The sequence below is a fragment of the Macrobrachium nipponense genome, chromosome 4 (assembly GCF_015104395.2).
Source record: "Macrobrachium nipponense isolate FS-2020 chromosome 4, ASM1510439v2, whole genome shotgun sequence".
NCBI classification, from domain to species: Eukaryota; Metazoa; Arthropoda; class Malacostraca; order Decapoda; family Palaemonidae; genus Macrobrachium; species Macrobrachium nipponense.
The window spans coordinates 77,542,648-77,562,861 of NC_061100.1; the positions used below are offsets into that span (position 1 = coordinate 77,542,648).

Genomic DNA, 20,214 nt, shown 5'->3' on the forward strand with positions numbered 1-20,214 from the left:
AATTATATATATATATATATATATATAATAATATATATACATTTATATAATATATATATATATATATATATATATATATATATATATATATATATATATATAGGTAATGGGGAGATTCCCGCATTACTTATTAGGTAAGCGTGCAGCACGAACGTCAGGCAAACCAATACACAGTATTACACACAGCCTTTCTCTCTCTCTCTCTCTCTAGCACCAACACCTCTCTCTAAGCAATCTCTCTCTCTCCACTCTCCACCTCTTTCTCTCCATTCTAACAGGTAATGAAAATGAGAGAGTCGCATCATAACATTAACATTTATTAACAATGAATAAATAATTAATCAATCAAGTAATCAAGTCTTAGAGACTAACTCAAAAAACCCCGAACAGTAAAATGTCTGATAGTAATGGTAGTCACCATTAGTCACCAAAAAAGTCTACACCCATCTGGGAACTCTTTGTCCCCCCATTGCCAGTTCTGCCAGAACCGTCTGTTTCAAAGACACAGAACACATCCCGGCAAGTACACATAAGTTTAGCAACAAAATCTAAAGATCAGATATTCTTAAAAATGTCAAACAGACAAGAAGCCGCTCTTTGGCTAAAGTAATCTTAACACTCACCCAAGCAGTCGGAACACTATAAACACTATGTAACAAAGACTTCTGGTGAGCGCCACGGCATCTTGCCTTTCTCTCGAAGACGCCTCTATCAAAATTCCCCCATAGACTCGGGTATTCAACATTATTAATAGAAAGAGGCGCACACGCACATACGAACACACAGTTCGTTAACGCCTCACAATTCTGGCCGCAACCAGTTTCACAAAGGCACTTTGAGAAGAGTTAATAAACTCAGTACATTGACTTGTCCAACTAAGCATTTTTATCTCACGTCACCCATAGAATACTCATTCATCAGCTTTCTCGGGTCGTTGCTTCTCACTGTTCTCCACATTCCATAGGTCACAGAGAACACATGGACAATATATTATTAATCAAAAACCCTAGGCCTACATGGCTCGGCCACTCCATGCTAGCTCCCGCCTAGCAAAATAGCTTATATAATATAAAACACACTGGCCAGCTTAAAATAAAATATAAGTAATAACTGCACGTCTCTGGCATTATAAAATAAAGTCTGTTACTCCTATATCTCCAAATAACACTAGACGCATTTTCTCTCATGTTTTCTGCATTTCGGATTCTTGAATATCCCTCTTTGCTTGTCTGCAACTAGCTGCACAGACAGTAGACTGTAGGAAGACGGAATGCCTCCCTCATTGTAGACGACTTCTCACGGCTTCTGCAGATCCCCAAAAGACACGTTGTAGGACTCTCGCGATCACCAAAAACGGCAGCAACCTCTCTGCACGGCTGGTGGATGTCTTGCTGGCGTCGAGAAATGACTTTTGGTGTGTTAGTATGTCAGTCAAGTCTTTGGTCAATCTAAGAAAATTAACCCAGACATACTACTTCTATCAAACAATGATAAAAAAGTCAGAAATACTAACTGAACGTCTCCCAATTAACTCCCTTAATATGACTACTAAATGATAAGTCATTATCACAACTCTCAAAGAAAAAAAAAACATCAAGTTCTCCAACTCAATTCTCCAAACTCACACATCAGAACACACACAACTCAGAAATCACAGCAACTCCACGGACTTCTGCACTCATATTTCAAACTCGAATGTTTTCATAAGAAAAAAAAGGAAAAAATCGTAATGAGCCCAAGAAAAAAAAACAAAGAATCACGTAACACACCCAGACCCAAAAAATGTTCTCTCAAGCTCTGATATCTGAACAACCCACAAAATCAGTAAAAATCTCCAATGTTTAACAGCAAAAACCCCTTTACTGCTCATACAATTAATTACAATAAGACTTAATGTCAAACTCCCATTTACGTAAATAACAACCCTCGAAAAATTACATCTCCCGGTAAAAAAAGAAATGCTATTTAAGCTCAATCCCCCAATTACATCTCTCATAGGAAAAAGAAGAAAAATAATAAAAAGATAATCACAAATAAGCTTCCCCATCACAAAACACATAACATATGTATGATATACATAAACCCCCCGCGTTTTTTCCCAAGAAATGCTCCATGTAAAGTTACGGAATTTGCCAGAAAGCAAACTCTTACCCATGCGCTTTCATGAAATGCTATTGTCAACATTTCCAGATATTGCTAAAATTCTGATCTATCACCATCACTAAAGGAAAAGGATCAGCACACGGCTCATCACATCGCTTGTCAGCAGAAAAATCGCCTGCGGACGTATGCTCAAACAGCAGCATAAAAATTGTCTAGTCAGACACACAAGTTTGGAAAACTCATGACTCTACAGAAAAAGGTCTAACTGACACATTTCACAGAATTAACTCCAGGATATGATTAATGTGTTCAAACATTTGTCTCAAAGACGTATTCTCTCAACATGACACAGCCCAATTATATGCCTTCAAAATAACACACTTGTGAACATAAAAAATGCACACATCTCCATAGGACTCGTAATGCAGTAATGTCACTCGCCTCTAAATAGTCACGAAACCAAAGAGAAAGAACCACAGAAATCTTCTCTTGGCTCGAAAAAACTCCCATAACCACAAAAAAAAAGGGTCACCCACCAAAGATTAATTCCAACTCCATATATATGTAACACCATATTAATAATAACACCACTCCTGTTATAAAAATATTTCCTCCATTTGGTTAATAACCAACCCCATATTATTCACTCTTATTTCTCCAATAGCCATATGTTAATAAAAAAAGACACCACTCCAGGAATAAAGAATACTCACCTCTATTTCGGCAAATACAAAATATTTACCTCTATTTCCCCAATAACTCCATGTGGAATAAAACAAGGCTCCAAAAAATATATCTCCAAAAAAATGTGCACTCAAGGCATCTAACTCACACACTCACAAATATTGCCCCATAATCTCCAAATATGTGTCTCCATTTGCAACAAAGATGGCTGCAAAATAACTGAACTAAACATAGCTCTCATCACATTGGCAAATATCAAAAATGGCCAAAAATATATCTCCCATATATTATATCTCAAATTATAACTCCAAAATAATATACCTCCAATTATAACTCCAAATATATCTCAATTATCTCTCCAAAATAATATATCTCCAATTCTCCAGAGAATAACTCAATGTTATAGCCAAAAACTATAAAACTCTCTCCGTTTAGCATAAAAAGGGCAAAAACTCGGCAAATAAAAATGTCTAGAAAATTCTAGAAAAAATCACCAATGTGCCACAAGTCATTATAACAAAACTCCAAATACAAAGTGTCTTAGCCAAGACTTCTCCATATGCACTACGACATAAGCCACTAGAAAACTTAGCCAAGTTTCCTATCTCTCACAAAGTTGTCACAAATACAACAAAGGTATTGTGCAAGAAAACTCACAATTTCTGAAACACAAATATCCAGAGAAAAAATGTAGTGCCATTATGTATGCATTCAAAACGTGCAAGAAATTCTCCCGTATATTTCTCTATAGCATCAAATAGCTGAAACACAAACACGTTCCCGAACAATGACTCTAAGTCACGAACTGAGATATTAAAAAAAATATTCACACCAACTGGAGAGAAAAAATAAATTCTAATTCACCCTTGGTAAAAAAAAACTTGTGTCAGCGATGGCTAACTTCCAAAAAAGGAGAAAGAAAAATCAACGGCATTATTAACTATCTCCCGTGACTCACTAGATGTAAAGCAATTATCTGCTGAACACATAAAAAAAAGGAAAAAAAAACAAAAATAATGTGTTGTTAGTTCCACCCAAATTCAAAAAAGATTCCACCTCCCTTGATAGCGTTACAATGCCCACGTATTAGTATATAAAAAATCAGTATCAGAAATATCATTATCGCAAAATCACCAAAACTTTGCTATCATCAAAATCACCAGTATCAGTATAAAAAAAACATCACCAATGTCAATGCTTGTCCATTCTCCAAGAAATTCAGCACAAAATTCAGCAAAAGTTCAGCAAGATTCAACACAATTCACCAAGATTCAGTCAGATTCATCAAGATTCAGCAAAACTCATCCCCCATGAATGACTGAAATATTCTCCAAAGTTACAAAAACTTAACAAATAATTAAGACAAGACTTCTCCCCATTAATCATTGTAATAATTCTCCATGAATAATTATCTGTAATAATTATAAAATAATCTCCCATGAAATATCTCAAATCTCTCGTAAAACAAGTCTCCCGTAATGATAATTATACTTAAGCAACCCTCCTGTGACACATCTCAAGTATAATCATTATTAATAATAATAATAATAACTCTCCATAGTAACAATTCTCTTGCAAAGATCTCAAGTAAGGGTGAAATTCAAAATAGCATACAACAGTAATGCTGAACCTTATGACACACAATTTCTCCAGATGCAACACCATTCACAGCACTGGGCATTACCATTCGGCACCATTTTCAAAGTAATCCCTCCAACACAATAAAATAATAAAATAATAATAATAATCTGTGTCTCCCCAATATATTTGTGTCTTCCAAGGCACAAGTAAAACATACACCCATATAATGCATTTCAATTCTCTTTTTATTTCCTTTTCTCTTCCTCCAAGAGAGAAAAAAAATCTCTTTTCTAAGAAAATAGACTCTACGGGCGTTTCACTTCATCAACTAATCAAACAGCTGATGTCTTACCATTGGAAATTCATTGTCAAGGGCAAACCCATCCCCCAACACCCCGACAAAGAAAAAAAAAGGGGTTCACCCCCAATGAGAAAAAAAAAGTTTCTCTCCCCCCCCCCCCCCCCCCCCCCAATGAGCGTTGACACTCCCCCGTCAAGCGATAGAACACTCCCGAGGCATGCACTAGTACCCATCTCGCAATCCCCGAGGCATGCCAGTACCCTCGGAATACCCTCCCTCGAGGTATGCAGTACCCACCATGCAACTATCACCCGAGGGATGCCAGTACCCTCGCAATGCCCCTCCCTCGAGGCAGGCCATACTCTTGCAACGCGCCTCTCTGCGTGGTAAGCAGAAATCTGCTGAGCCCGTGAAATTGTGGCCGCTCTTGTCTCCAAGCCAAATATGCTTATCTAAGCACAGTTCACATGCATGGAAAAAAACGTCTTTATACACCCTCATATTTTGAACAAAGACGAATACGTCTATTATAAACACGCGTGAATAAAGAAAACACGTCACTGCTACTATGGGCAAAGAAAGAAAAATTTTTGACCTCTTGAACCAATCCCATTCCACTGAAATATTTAAACAAAAACCCTCCCCTTTGATAAACAATATTTTAACACTCACCACTCCATAATGGGAACAAAAAGAACTTGGAATTCGTGTAGAATACGTAAATCTCGTCGGCACAATGTAAACGCGATCGGCGAGATGGCACCTGGCAACTCTCACTCACAAACCAGACTGAGTTGCTCTCACGTCCTGAAGAATCTCGGTACGGGCAAATCTGATGACTCCAATAGAATTCCTTTCCTCATCCCACATCCCACGGACGGATATTTCTCTACCCCTTTTCACTTAGCAACCGAGATCTAACAATTTAACAATTTTCCACAATCCCACAAAGGCTTTGTCGTTCGAAAACTATCGCTAAGCCATACCCCATAACCCCTTTATCTTCTAACTGGTCACCTATATCTCTTCATTGGCATTCCCAGGCATAAAAAAAACTCTTTTATACCACTTTTTTAACCGCTAGCCACCAAATCCTGTAATGGGGAGATTCCCGCATTACTTATTAGGTAAGCGTGCAGCACGAACGTCAGGCAAACCAATACACACAGTATTACACACAGCCTCTCTCTCTCTCTCTCTCTCTCTCTCTCTCTCTCTCTCTCTCTAGCACCAACACCTCTCTCTAAGCAATCTCTCTCTCTCCACTCTCCACCTCTTTCTCTCCATTCTAACAGGTAATGAAAATGAGAGAGTCGCATCATAACATTAACATTTATTAACAATGAATAAATAATTAATCAATCAAGTAATCAAGTCTTAGAGACTAACTCAAAAAACCCCGAACAGTAAAATGTCTGATAGTAATGGTAGTCACCATTAGTCACCAAAAAAGTCTACACCCATCTGGGAACTCTTTGTCCCCCCATTGCCAGTTCTGCCAGAACGGTCTGTTTCAAAGACACAGAACACATCCCGGCAAGTACACATAAGTTTAGCAACAAAATCTAAAGATCAGATATTCTTAAAAATGTCAAACAGACAAGAAGCCGCTCTTTGGCTAAAGTAATCTTAACACTCACCCAAGCAGTCGGAACACTATAAACACTATTTAACAAAGACTCCCGGTGAGCGCCACGGCATCTTGCCTTTCTCTCAAAGACGCCTCTATCAAAATTCCCCCATAGACTCGGGTATTCAGCATTATTAACAGAAAGAGGTGCACACTCACATACGAACACACAGTTTGTTAACGCCTCACAATTCTGGCCGCAACCAGTTTCACAAAGGCACTTTGAGAAGAGTTAATAAACTCAGTACATTGACTTGTCCAACTAAGCATTTTTTATCTCACGTCACCCATAGAATACTCATTCATCAGCTTTCTCGGGTCGTTGCTTCTCACTGTTCTCCACATTCCATAGGTCACAGAGAACACATGGACAATATATTATTAATCAAAAACCCTAGCCTACATATATAATATATATATATATATATATATATATATATATATATATATATATATATATATGTGTGTGTGTATATATATATAATAATATATATATAATATATATATATACATGTGTGTTTATATATATATTATATATATATATATATACATATATATATAGATATATTTTATATATACATATATATTTATATATACAGTGGTACCTCGACATATGAAAGGCTCAACTTACGAAAAACTCGAGATACGAAAGCAAATACGAAGATTTTTTGGGCTCTACATACGAAAATAGTTCAAGTTACGAAAGGTTGTTGCTGTAAAGTCCCGAGATTTGCCCGGACCACCGAGAACAATTTTAAAACTCGCGCGCCGCCAACTGAGTAAACTCGCCACCATTCTCCCGCTCTCTGTTGCTATTCACCCCATAAGAACCTGCTCCCTATCGGTCAGCATCTACGCCTTGTGCTCTATGTATTCTATTGGTAAAACGATGCTGCAAATTGAAAAAGTTGTTCAAGCAATATATTTAATAAAAAAAAATTAGGTAAAGATAAAATAAAGAATAGAAATGAATGGTTATTATACTGTTTGGTAGTTTCAGTAGTTGAAGAGAGATAATGAAAATTTATGGCTTACTGTGTGCTAGGAAAAGTGATTGCTTGGCGATCGTTTGGTACTTGTAAGTGCTGGATGTAAACAGAAGTTTGGAAGCTTTTTTTGTTTTTGTTTGATTGTTTATAATAGTTAATGGTTACTTAATAATCATTTAAAAAGTACATGCAATACATTTAATTTAAAAAAAATTGTGAATTAGACATCATAAAATATAAAATAAATCAGACTGTTATCATCGAAGCCAACAAATACATATTTTCTAGAATTCTTCTTCTGTTTTGATATTACGTATATGTTTCATTTTAGCTGTCAGTAACTCGGTATCTCCATTAGGTAAAGATAGAATAAAGAATAGAAATGAATGGCTATTATACTGTTTGTTAGTTTCATTAGTTGAAGAAAGATACTAATGAAAATTTATGGCTTACTGTGTCCTAGGAAAAGTGATTGCTTGGCGATCGTTTGGTACTCGTTAGAGCTGAATGTAAACAAACAATTGGAATTTTGTGTGTGTGTGTGTGTGTGTATTATAGTTAATGATTAATTAATAATTATTTGAAATGAGTACATACTGATTATTTATACATTTTATTGGCATATTCTAAGCTTTTAGCTTCTTAGGTTTAGATGTTAGAATCATAAACTAGGCTACAGTAGCAACTGCTAACATAGGCTAGGCTTATTACTAAGGGACATATGCTAAAGTCCTAATATATGCAGTAAAAATGGGGTTGAACATTACATGCAGTTGAATATTACTCAAGTATGTACAGTATTTTGCCTTTTTATAGTCATATTTCTTCCGTCGGATCAGCGTCGTAACCCTAGAACATGTGTTCTAGGCCTGGAAATAAATTTAACTTTACTGAGGGGTTTTTTTGGTAGGGCTTGGAACGGATTAGGCATTTTACATGTAAAATGCGGTTCAAGATACAAAAAACTCATGATACGAAGGCCGCCTCGGAACGGATTAATTTCGTATCTCGAGGTACCAGTGTATGTATATATATATATATATATATATATATATATATATATATATATATATATATATATGTATTATGTATGAATATATATATATATAGCATACATTATATATATATATATCATATATACATATATATATATATTATATATATATATATATATATATGTGAGTGTGGTGTGTGTGTGTGTGTGTGTGTGTGTATAACATGTACACAAATATGGTATATATATATATATATATATATATATAATATATATATATATAGTAATATATATATATATATATATATATTTATATATATAATATATATATATATATATATATATATATATATATATACATATATATATATATATATATATATATATATATATATATATATAAAATTTTTATAAAATTATACACACATATATACACAGTAGTTGTAGTGGTTGTTGTTGTTGTATAGTTGTTGATGTTGAAATAATCATTAACTAAGCAAATTTTTTTTACTTATAATGATTTATTGAAAGAAAACAATGTTCTATTATTTATATCCATGGGGAGGCACGTGACCAGGTCCCCCACCCCTTAAATTCGCCACTGTTCCAGACGTAAGACACTCCATCAAAGGGCTTTCATTGGCTATACACAGAATGTCAATAATAAAGTCTTGCTAAAATATTAAAAGATACACACCATCCATGATTACTCTAGAGAGAAACATGGCTATAGGGGAGGGATTGGGGGAGAGGTTTGTGTTGAGGTCCGACTGACAGCTCTGCTCTTTTCATGCAAACATTCACCTTCGAAGAGACGTGGGACAGGTACTACTGTAGTGATTGTCCCTTTTATCCAGGGATTACTGTGCTATCCTCCCCTTTGTCCAGGTATTACCATGATGACTGTCCCTTTTATCCAGAAATTACTCTGGTGACTGTCCCTTTAATCCAGGTATTACTTTGGTGACTGTCCCTTTTATCCATGCATTACTGTGCTCTCTATCACTTTTATCCAGGTATTACTGTGGCAGGATCATGCAAAGCAACAAAGCGAGCAAACTCCCCACAATTACTTTAATCGTACCAGCTGACAAAATTTCCCACAACCACATTTTTTCCGTTACGTTACTTTTTACCCGCAGGGCAATTCGTTCAACGAAAACCACAGACAACTTCACACTTTCGTACTCACCAATTGGTTCAACGAAAACCACAGACAACTTCACACTTTCGTACTCACCATCAATGACTGACTTCAGGGTTATATGCTGTGCTGTCCACTGGATATAGGCTAGGCTAGTCCAGACACAACCACCACCAAGAATCTCACTACCCAAGACAGACAAACACCAACACTTTACAACAACTCACAAAACAACACCCCAATCACCATGCAAACAAACACCAATAGCTCGAAAACAACACGGCAAATCATAGGCCAACTCCAACCCAGCACAACAAATCGCCAACACCAACACTGTCCCCAACCACCAACACAGACACCAAAACACACAACCAACCTCTTCAACTTCACCACAACCAGACAGACACATGCACAACTTTACAATACCAATATCAACCATGAAAACACCAAATAACACTGGCTACTTCTGACTGACTGTCTTTTCCAACTTACTGACTCTTCACCTCTTATGGCCCTCGTGAGTCGTAACACAATACTGCCACTGATGTACTCGGCGATCGCCACAACAGACAGACACATGCTTACGTCTGCCATCAAACCACTCCCATTCACCCCTCCACCAATTTTGCTCTCTCTCTCTTTCATGCAACCCTCGAAGATGTTGTCAAATTTAAATTACCATTATCACTCTTCCATATTCCCCCCTCCTTACATTTGACAACGTCTTCTTACACTTTCAGCAACCACACTAAATTGCTTTCCGCAACACCCAAGGATGCTCGGATGCAGGCCCCCTGGATCTTGTTTGAGGACCCTTATACATTCTTTCAGTTACATCTCCATTCACTTCTTCCAAACCACTTTCATTCAAATTCCCATTATCTCCCTCACTACTATCCTCCTAAATCTCATTTACTACCTCATCGACATCTTCTAGCTCTGGTCCCAGCATTTCCCTTATTTCTGCTACCAAACCACTCAGTTCATCCATACTTCTGTCAAACTCTTGCAAAGACTTATCCATCCTATCAACTAGCTCCTTACTACTCAGTGCCCTTCCCACTGAGGTCTCACATATCCCTGTTAACTCAAAACTTCACACACTATAAGTATCATTCATTCCCTCAAAGTCATCCATATTACATGCTTTATCAACCGTTTGCATCCCACCACTAACACCCTTACCATGCCATTCACGCTTCTTCTTTCCACATCCTTTCGCTACACTCTTCCACTTTCTTCCACACTCAATTAACACTGTCGATCCCCCAGACCCATTTGTTCACTGAGACTTGGCTCATACTTATTCACCCTCAACCATTCAATCATTGCATTCTCCCAAACATACTGTGGTACTTCCCTCCACTTACGGAACTGGTTATGGTGTGCCCTAACCTCATCCATCCCCCACCTAATTGTAATTTCCCAAAAACATAACTCAATCCACTCGGTCCCACTTCCAAAATCTCAAAAGGCCCTTCAAATTTCTCCCTTATCTTATGCACAGTCATTCCTCCTATCTCAACCACTCTTTCAACACTTTATCCCCATTCTTAAAACTTTCAAATCTTTTACTCACGTTCTTCCACAAATCCCAATCACTCTCTGACAGGCCCAACTGCGGCCTAACAATCCTTTCAAATTTCCACACATATTTACAAGGAGACATACCTATTCTCTTCTGCAGTGTGGCATTATATACCCACACTGCACATCCTACATATATATCCCAGTCATTGTCGCATTTACTCATCATTCGCAAAATCTCAGACATCGTTCTAACAGTCCTTTCAGCCAAACCATTTATACTGGGCACATATGGAGTAGAATACACATGCACAATGCGCCATTCCTTCATTATTTCCTCAAATTCTTATCCCACAAACTCAGGTCCATTGTCACTCAACATTTTCACCAGCTTACACACACACACATAGGCAACATCACTTGACCCACCATTTGCACAACAGTTTCACTCCTCTTGTCTTTGATGGGAACCACATAAGCAAATTTACTCATGTGATCCACCATCACTATCATCCCCACATGTCTCCTCATGCAGTCCTAGGCAAAGAAAGACAATTAATTACAGGCATTTCAAATGGCTCTTTCATCTGCAATCGCAACACAGGTGGACTCGCATGCACACTCTGATACTTTCCCTCCTGACAGTCTTCACATGTGACAGCTACATCCATACAAATCTTATTCAACCCAGGCGCATACAATCTCTCTCTCATCCATTCCCACAACTTATTTTTTCCCATATGCCCAAACCGAGCATGCACCAACAAACACATACTCACAGCTGACTCAACAGAAAACACCAGCACATACACTTCCCTGTCATACACCCCTTCCTGATGCAAAAAGTACACTATGTTTTTAAACTCTATAAACCATTCAGCAACCCTCTTATATGCATCCAACTCACATGGCCAATCTTCCACATGCACTCCTCCCAAAACACATTGTCGCAACATACTTATCTTCAGGCACTTATCTTGCATTTCCTCAATCTCTTCCTCACGCAACAAATCATTCTCACTCCTAGTTCACTACAAATGCATTATTATCTTTAATCCTAGCTAACTTTCTAACCCCCTTTCTAAGAATTCCGTTTCATAAATCTAATCCTACATCATGCATCCTCAAAAAATCTATCCCTATCCAAAAGCAAGCTGGCATATCGTTTTCTCTCATAACTATAAAGTTATGTATTACTTCAACTCTCCTAACCTAACCTTTAACCATACCTCTTCCCATACTAAAACACTTCCTTGTCCTAGCCCATGTATTCTTACACTTGTACACTGCCTTTTCACTTCCCAATCGCATCTCTCAAGTTCATTTACCACTGACCCACTCACCAAGGAAACTTGTGGCCCTTTGCCAACCAAATTACAGTACCCACTTTCATTTATTCTGGCAAACATCACCATTTTCCCCTGAGTCCCATGCATACACACATTCACTGCTATGTCCACGTGGTTACCCATATCACAATCATCCTCACCTCTTTCATCCTCAGTTATTTCCCCATTTCTGCAATTCTGACTCAAATCCCCTTCACAGTCCCTTTTTGTAACCAACCAGTTACAACCATGTTCCCCACACTGAGACATCAAAATCCCATGCTCACTACCTGTACTTACCCTCCCTCAATATTCAACCAGTCTGTCCCATCCAAAATACAAAAACGCTTTTATTCCAAACAACTCAGCTACTGCTGACAACAATTTATGCAACAGTGCCTCTTCCCCACCTTGTTCCTCCGTATATGCCACTTCCTTCTGCACATCACTCATCAACTTCACTCTCAACTCATTCACACTACCAGGTACCTCTTAAACCAGACCCTCAACTCTCAACTCATTCACACTACCAGGTACCTCTTAAACCAGACCCTTACCTACCAAGTCTTTCAGTGCTGAAAACAAACATTCACACACTCTGTCATCCCCTTCAAACCTCTCTTTCACAACTAAACCCTCAGGTACCATGTTCAGATCCCAGTCACTTTTCATGATACCATTGCCCTTACCATGCATCCTAGACATTGTATCAGCAATCACATTTTTACTCCCTGCCACATATTCTAATCTAAAATCAAACCCACTCAAATCCTCACTCATCCTCACAATGCTAACATTCACACTTTCTTTCTTAATCATATACACTAATGGCCGATGGTCCATCCTCATGACAAATTTTACCCCATACAAAAACACTTTCAACGCTTTTACACAAAATCTTATTGCTGCAAGCTCCTTCTCAACCACTGAATACTTCAGCTCTGCTTTATTAAAAGCTTTACTCACATATGCAATTACTCTCAATTGTCCCTCCCCATTCACATCTTGCATGTGCAGTTTTGTGCACCAAGCATCCTCCCATACTAAACTTACTCGCATCAGTATACAACTCAAGCTTACTTGAATCCTCACTTTAGTCTGGAAAAGCCAAGGTGACATCTCTAGCAGCCTCCTCTTTCAATCTCTCAAGTGCTCCCACCATTTGCTCATCCCACCTCAGCTTAGTACAATTTTTCTTCCCTGCCCATTCAGTCAGTGGCTTCCCTATACCCGAACAATCCCTAACAAACTTCTTCTCAAACTCAATCAAACCCAAAAAACCCTTTAAGTCACTCATGGTCCAGGGATGTGGAAACTCCCTTACTTTTTCCACAAACTTTTCACTCTTCCTTACGCCACTTGCAATAACCTTATGACCAAAAAATTCCACTTCCCCAGCCAACCACATACACTTCTCTAGCTTCACTTTCACTCCAACCTCTTCCAAACATTCTGACACCTCAAGCAGTTTCATATTCTCCTCAACAGTCTCACTTGCAATCAAAATGTCATCTATAAACACAGTCATCTTCTTTCAATCAAAACCAGCCAAAACTACATTCATCGCCCTCTGGAAGGCAGCAGGCGCATTAGCCAACCCAAAACATAACTGCTTGAATTGATAGTGACAGCTACCATTCAAGAAAGCCATAACATGCCTGCTCCCTTCCTCAAGAGGTATTTGGTAATAGCCCCTTACAAAATCTAATTTCATGAACACTCTCATCCCATGCATCTTATACATACAATCAGACATCACATTCATCGGGAATCACTCCTTCACAGTCACTTCATTTACCCTTCTGTAATCTACACACATCCTTAAACTTCCATCTGGCTTACGTATGGGACTATTCCAAGCATTCTCACTCCTCTCCATCACTCCCACGCTCAAGTTCCTCACACTTTCCCTCAATCTCTCTGGTAAAAGGCGCAGTCAAGTGTCGGGACACTGATATATGGGGGTATCGTCTTCCAAAACTATCTTGAATTCGGGAAGCTTTGACCCCCAAAAATCCTCGTCACCACAACTCAACGCACCCCACCTATCCCATAACATGTGCATCAGCTATTTCCTCTCGTTATCACTAACATTTTCATCCACCTCAATTCTTTCTCTCAACTCATCATACTTCCAATCATCACTTTCTTTCACGCTACTTGTCATCACCTGCCTTAACATATCTTTCATCATCTACATTCACCAATGTATACAACAACCCTATACAATCACCTTCACGTATACCCCACAGTCGCTTCTTCCTAACACTTGGCAGTGAGGCTACAAAAACCCAAGGATTCTCCATATCTAAAATCCCGTCGTATACATGCACGCTCACCCTTACCAACTTGTTCGCATCCACACCCTCAACCACATATGCACACTTATCACCTTTGACAATCACAAGACTATCCAGTCAAGCAACTTGTACACTAACAACTTCTGCGACTTCTCGCGGCACTTTTACACTCTCTTTTGCAACCAATGGCACCCCCTTCCATATTTTACCATTTACCCCTCCATCCCTATCCAAGTACAACTCTCCATGTACATTCCCTTTCATATGCAATTTAGTCATATTCGTGCTCGGACAGACCACCATCCCACACTTTTTCAGGAACCTGTACCCGAACAATATATCATACTTATCACTCATTCCCTCGATCACATAAAAGTCACTATCATCCATCACAACCCCTACAATTTCTTTATTTTCAAGCACTACTCCCACCACAGGCATACCTAAATTTCATATTCCTCATACCTCCCCTTTACATTTCCTAATTTCACACTCACTCCGCAACTTGTTATATCCATTCTTAAAAAGAACATTGACACTGCACCCGCTATCAATCAAAGCAACCAAACACACCCCTTTGCACCTCACTTTTACAGTCATACATTCATGAGCTCTATCCCCAAACCCTTTTCATGCAACAATCCTTCACGCACATGTATTGCTCCTACTGCCCGCACACCAGAGGACCCACCCAACTGAATCCCCTTTGTACCTAGTTTCCCGATTTCCCAGCCTGACTCATCCTCTTTTGCCTACACACACACTCGCTACATGACCTTCCATTCCACATTCAACACATTTTGCATGTGGTTCCTTACACATCCTAGCATAATGCCCATTCTTTCCACAATTACCACAAACCTTGGTCACACAGGTACTCGACATCCACTCACTATGTGCCCTACCTGCCCACACCTAACACTTAATATCCCTATCTTTCTTACATTCCCTCACCATATGACTTATCTGTCCACACAAAACACGCTCTCAATGCTCACCGGCACTCACTCTTCTTATTTCCTTGCTTTCCACATCTATAACACTACTGTTCTCATTCACGACTAGCAGACCTTACTTTTCCAACGCTTGCACTCCGATCTCTCTAAGGGTTAACAACACTTACGTTACTTGCTCTAATGCTCCTCTCAACCACTTGCTCTACCATTCGCCTCGGCCCTTCTAAAACTGTCTCCCCATAGCTCTTAAACTCTGGTATACCCTCAGTTACTTCAGTCCTAACACTAACACTTCTACTCTCTTTCATACACCTCTCTAACTCATAATCCTCTACTATCTCTAAAATGTCGTTCCACGTCAACCTTTCATTCGTCCATCTCATTTTCTCCTTACGTTTCAGATTTATAAACTCATACACACTCTCAGGCACAGTCGCCAACAACTTCCTCACTAATTCCTGATGCTCATTTATCCCTTCATCCCCAAACTTTTTCATAGCTAATATTTCCAACCTGCACACATACATTGACAACGACTCACCATCATTCATTCTTGCCTCTTCAAAATCATGCTTACTTCTATATTGAACACTACTCTTTATTCTCTTCGCCTGTTCCACAATCCTGGCTTTCACACTCTCATACAGCACATTCCCTACACTCATCATGCAATCACCATGCAAAAAAAACACCAACAGCTCGAAAACAACACAACAAATCATAGGCCAACTCCAACCCAGCACAACAAACCGCCACCAACACTGTTCCCGACCACCAACTCGGACACTAACACGCACAACCAACCTCTTCAACTTCACCACAACCAGACAGACACACGCAGAACTTTACAATACCAATATCAACCACGAAAACACCAAATAACACTGGCTACTTCTGACTGACTGTCTTTTCCAACTTACTGACTCTTCACTTCTTATGGCCCTTGTGAGTTGTAACACAATACTGCCACTGATATACTCGGCGATCGCCACAACAGACACATGCTTACGTCCGCCATCAAACCACTCCCATACACCCCTCCACCAATTTTGCTCTCTCTCTCTCTCTCTCTCTCTCTCTCTCTCTCTCTCTCTCTCTCTCTCTTTCAAGCAACCCTTGAAGACGTCAAATTTAAATTACCATTTTCACTACTCCCACTGTCAATTTTATCCAGGTATTACTGTGCTCTCTGTCCCTTTTATCTAGATATTACTATGTTGTCTAACTCCTTTTAACCAGGTATTCTATGCTGTCTGTCCCCCTTTATCCAGGTATTACTGTGCTCTCTGTCCCTTTTATCCAGGTATTACTGTGCTCTCTGTCCCTTTTATCCAGGTATTACTGTGCTCTCTGTCCCTTTTATCCAGGTATTACTGTGCTCTCTGTCACTTTTATCCAGGTATTACTGTGCTCTCTGTCCCCTTTTATTTTTCCAGTATTACTGTGCTCTCTGTCCCTTTATCCAGTATTACTGTGCTCTCTGTCCCTTTTATCCAGGTATTATAAGGCTCTCTGCCCTGTTCTCCAGGACTTACTTCTTTCTGTCACTTTTACCAGGTATTACTGTGCCTCTGTCCCTTTTCATATCACGGTAGTACTGTGCTCTCTGGTCATGTATCCAGGTATTACTGTGCCTCTCTGTCCCTTTTATCCCAGGTATTACTGTGCTCTCTGTACCCTTTATCCAGGTATTACTGTGCTCTCTGTCACTTTTATCTAGATATTACTATGTTGTCTAACTCCTTTTTTAACCAGGTATTCTATGCTGTCTGTCCCCCTTTATCCAGGTATTTACTGTGCTCTCTGTCCCTTTTATCTAGATATTACTATGTTGTCTAACTCCTTTTAACCAGGTATTCTATGCTGTCTGGTCCCCCTTTATCCAGGTATTACTGTGCTCTCTGTCCCTTTTATCCAGGTATTACTGTGCTCTCTGTCCCTTTTATCCAGGTATTACTGTGCTCTCTGTCCCTTTTATCCAGGTATTACTGTGCTCTCTGTCCCTTTTATCCAGGTATTACTATGTTGTCTAACTCCTTTTAACCAGGTATTCTATGCTGTCTGTCCCCCTTTATCCAGGTATTACTGTGCTCTCTGTCCCTTTTATCCAGGTATTACTGTGCTCTCTGTCCCTTTTATCCAGGTATTACTGTGCTCTCTGTCCCTTTTATCTACGATATTACTATTGTTGGTCTAACTCCTTTTAACCAGGTATTCTATGCTGTCTGTCCCCCTTTATCCAGGTATTACTGTGCTCTCTGTCCCTTTTATCCAGGTATTACTGTGCTCTCTGTCACTTTTATCCAGGTATTACTGTGCTCTCTGTCACTTTTATCCAGGTATTACTGTGCTCTCTGTCACTTTTATCCAGGTATTACTGGTGCTCCTCTGTTCACGTTTTTATCCAGGTTATACTTGCTTTCTGTACATTTTATCCAGGTATTACTGTGCTCTCTGTCACTTTTATCCAGGTATTACTATGTTGTCTGACTCCTTTTATCTAGGTATTACTATACTGTCTGTTCCCTTTATCCAGGTATTACTGTGCTCTCTGTCCCTTTTATTCGGTATTACTGTGCTCTCTGTCACTTTTAGCCAGGTATTACTGTGCTTTTGTCACTTTTTCCAGTATTACTGTGCTCTCTGTCCTTTTATCCAGGTATACTGTGCTCTCTGTCACTTTTTATCCAGGTAATTACTATGTTGTCTGACTCCTTTTATCTAGGTATTACTATACTGTCTGTTCCCTTTATCCAGGTATTACTGTGCTCTCTGTCCCTTTTATCTAGGTATTACTATGATGTCTGTCCCCTTTATCCAGATATTACTGTGGTGACTATCCCTTTTATCCAGATATGACTGTGATGACCATTCCACTACTCTAGATAATAATGTGCTCTCTGTTCCTTTTATTCAGGTATTACTGAGGTGACTGTCCATTTTATCCTGATATGACTGTGCTGTCAGTCCTTTTATCCAGGTATTACTATTCTCTCTGTCCCTTTTATCCAGGTATTACTTTGGTGACTCAAAAGCATCTTCGATAATATATTGGTACACGGACGGGATGCCGAATGCATTTTTGTCGAAGGACAAGAAGCAGAAGCCAGGAAGCCGAACGGACAGAATGCCGAACAGACATAATGACGAACAGACACAATGCCGAACAGACATTAAGTCGAACGGACAAAATGCCGAATATTGCTAAGATTACGAAAGATAAATATAAGCAAAAATAATAATTGTTAAGATTTTTTCTTCAATGAAGTTTGGCTTTTCACTAATTCGATAATTACTATTTAACTGCTTGTTTAAAACAATTACCTAGTTTACTAATACTGCTTTGTAGTTATAGATATTTTTTCTATATTCAAATTTGACTGGAATTTATTTTTTGCGAGTTCAACCATGGAATTCACTAAGACAGGAAGTGGTGGCCGACAATTGCTTCATAATGGATATTCATACGTTGTCGATAAAATTGTTAAAGAAACTACTTACTGGAGATGTGAGCGACGAAAAGTGTGCAACGGTAAAATTAGAACGATCAGTGATACCGAACATGGACAAGCTTCAGATCATTCACATCCTCCCGACGGTGCTCATAATACCATTTTAAAAGCTTTGGATAACATGAAGACTACAGCAGAACAAACAGAAGAGGTAACAAGCCGTGTAATAAATAATGTCTTGGAAGAACTGCAGCTCAGCATTGCTGGTTCTATACCTAAAAGAGAAACACTTGCAAGAATGGTAAGGCGAGCGAGAAAGAATGAAGAAAGTGAAGACTTGGACATGACAGACCGTGGCGAGAATTTTCGTCTTTACGAAACTACCTCTGTTACAATTTTCTCGACAGAAAATAACTTGGTATTATTATCTAAAAAACAAGCATGGTTTGCCGATGGCACATTTAACTCCACTCCTTTAAGCAAACAGCTTTATACCATACATGCAATTGTTTTAAAAAGTAAAACCTTGCCATTGTGTATTGTATTGCCAGTAACAAAGAAGAAAAAACATATGACGAAACTTTTGGGTTTTTAAAAAGCAGAGGTGTTCAGGAGCCTGTTGATTTCGAAAGAGCAACAATAAATAACATTAAAAAGAACTTTCCTAATACATCTATATCAGGTTGTTTCTTCCATTTCGGCCAATGTTTATGGCGGAATATCCAGTCTTGTGGTCTACAGCAGTGGTATGTTGAACCCAGTAAAGCTATTTTCATCAAGCAGTTACAAGCACTTGCTTTCGTCCCACCTGCAGATGTACGTGATTTATTTGACGAATTGGTGAATTCCTTAGATGCTGAAACTGATGAATTACTAAGTGATTTTTTGGTTTACTTCGAAAGTACGTGGTTAGGAATAATCCAGCGAGTTCGAAGGAGGAAACCATTGTTTGATGCTGATTTGTGGTCTGTTCACACTAGAGTTAATGAAAATTTACCGAGAACAAACAATTCCCTTGAAGGCTGGCATCAGGCTTTTAAAGAGAGAATTAATGTAACCCATCCAACACTCACCAAAATACTAAAGGTTATCAAACACTCACCAAATTACTAAAAGTTATCAGAAATGAACAAGCATGTAATGAAATTCTAATTGAGCAGGCTTCTGCAGGGATTGATATATCACGACCTAACAAGAAATACGATGCCATTAACGATAGAATAAA

At 38.7% G+C, this 20,214-nt stretch overlaps 1 protein-coding gene across 1 annotated transcript in view; it reads right to left on the reverse strand.

Moving 5' to 3' along the window:
* Positions 1-19,054, reverse strand: part of LOC135210961 (hornerin-like) — a 70,979-nt gene extending 51,925 nt beyond the window's left edge. The window contains exon 1 of the mRNA XM_064243943.1: positions 19,039-19,054. Within this exon, the coding sequence (XP_064100013.1) occupies position 19,039 (1 nt within the window). The 5' untranslated portion in view covers positions 19,040-19,054. The remainder of the gene's footprint in view (positions 1-19,038) is intronic.
* Positions 19,055-20,214: the final 1,160 nt, after the last annotated feature.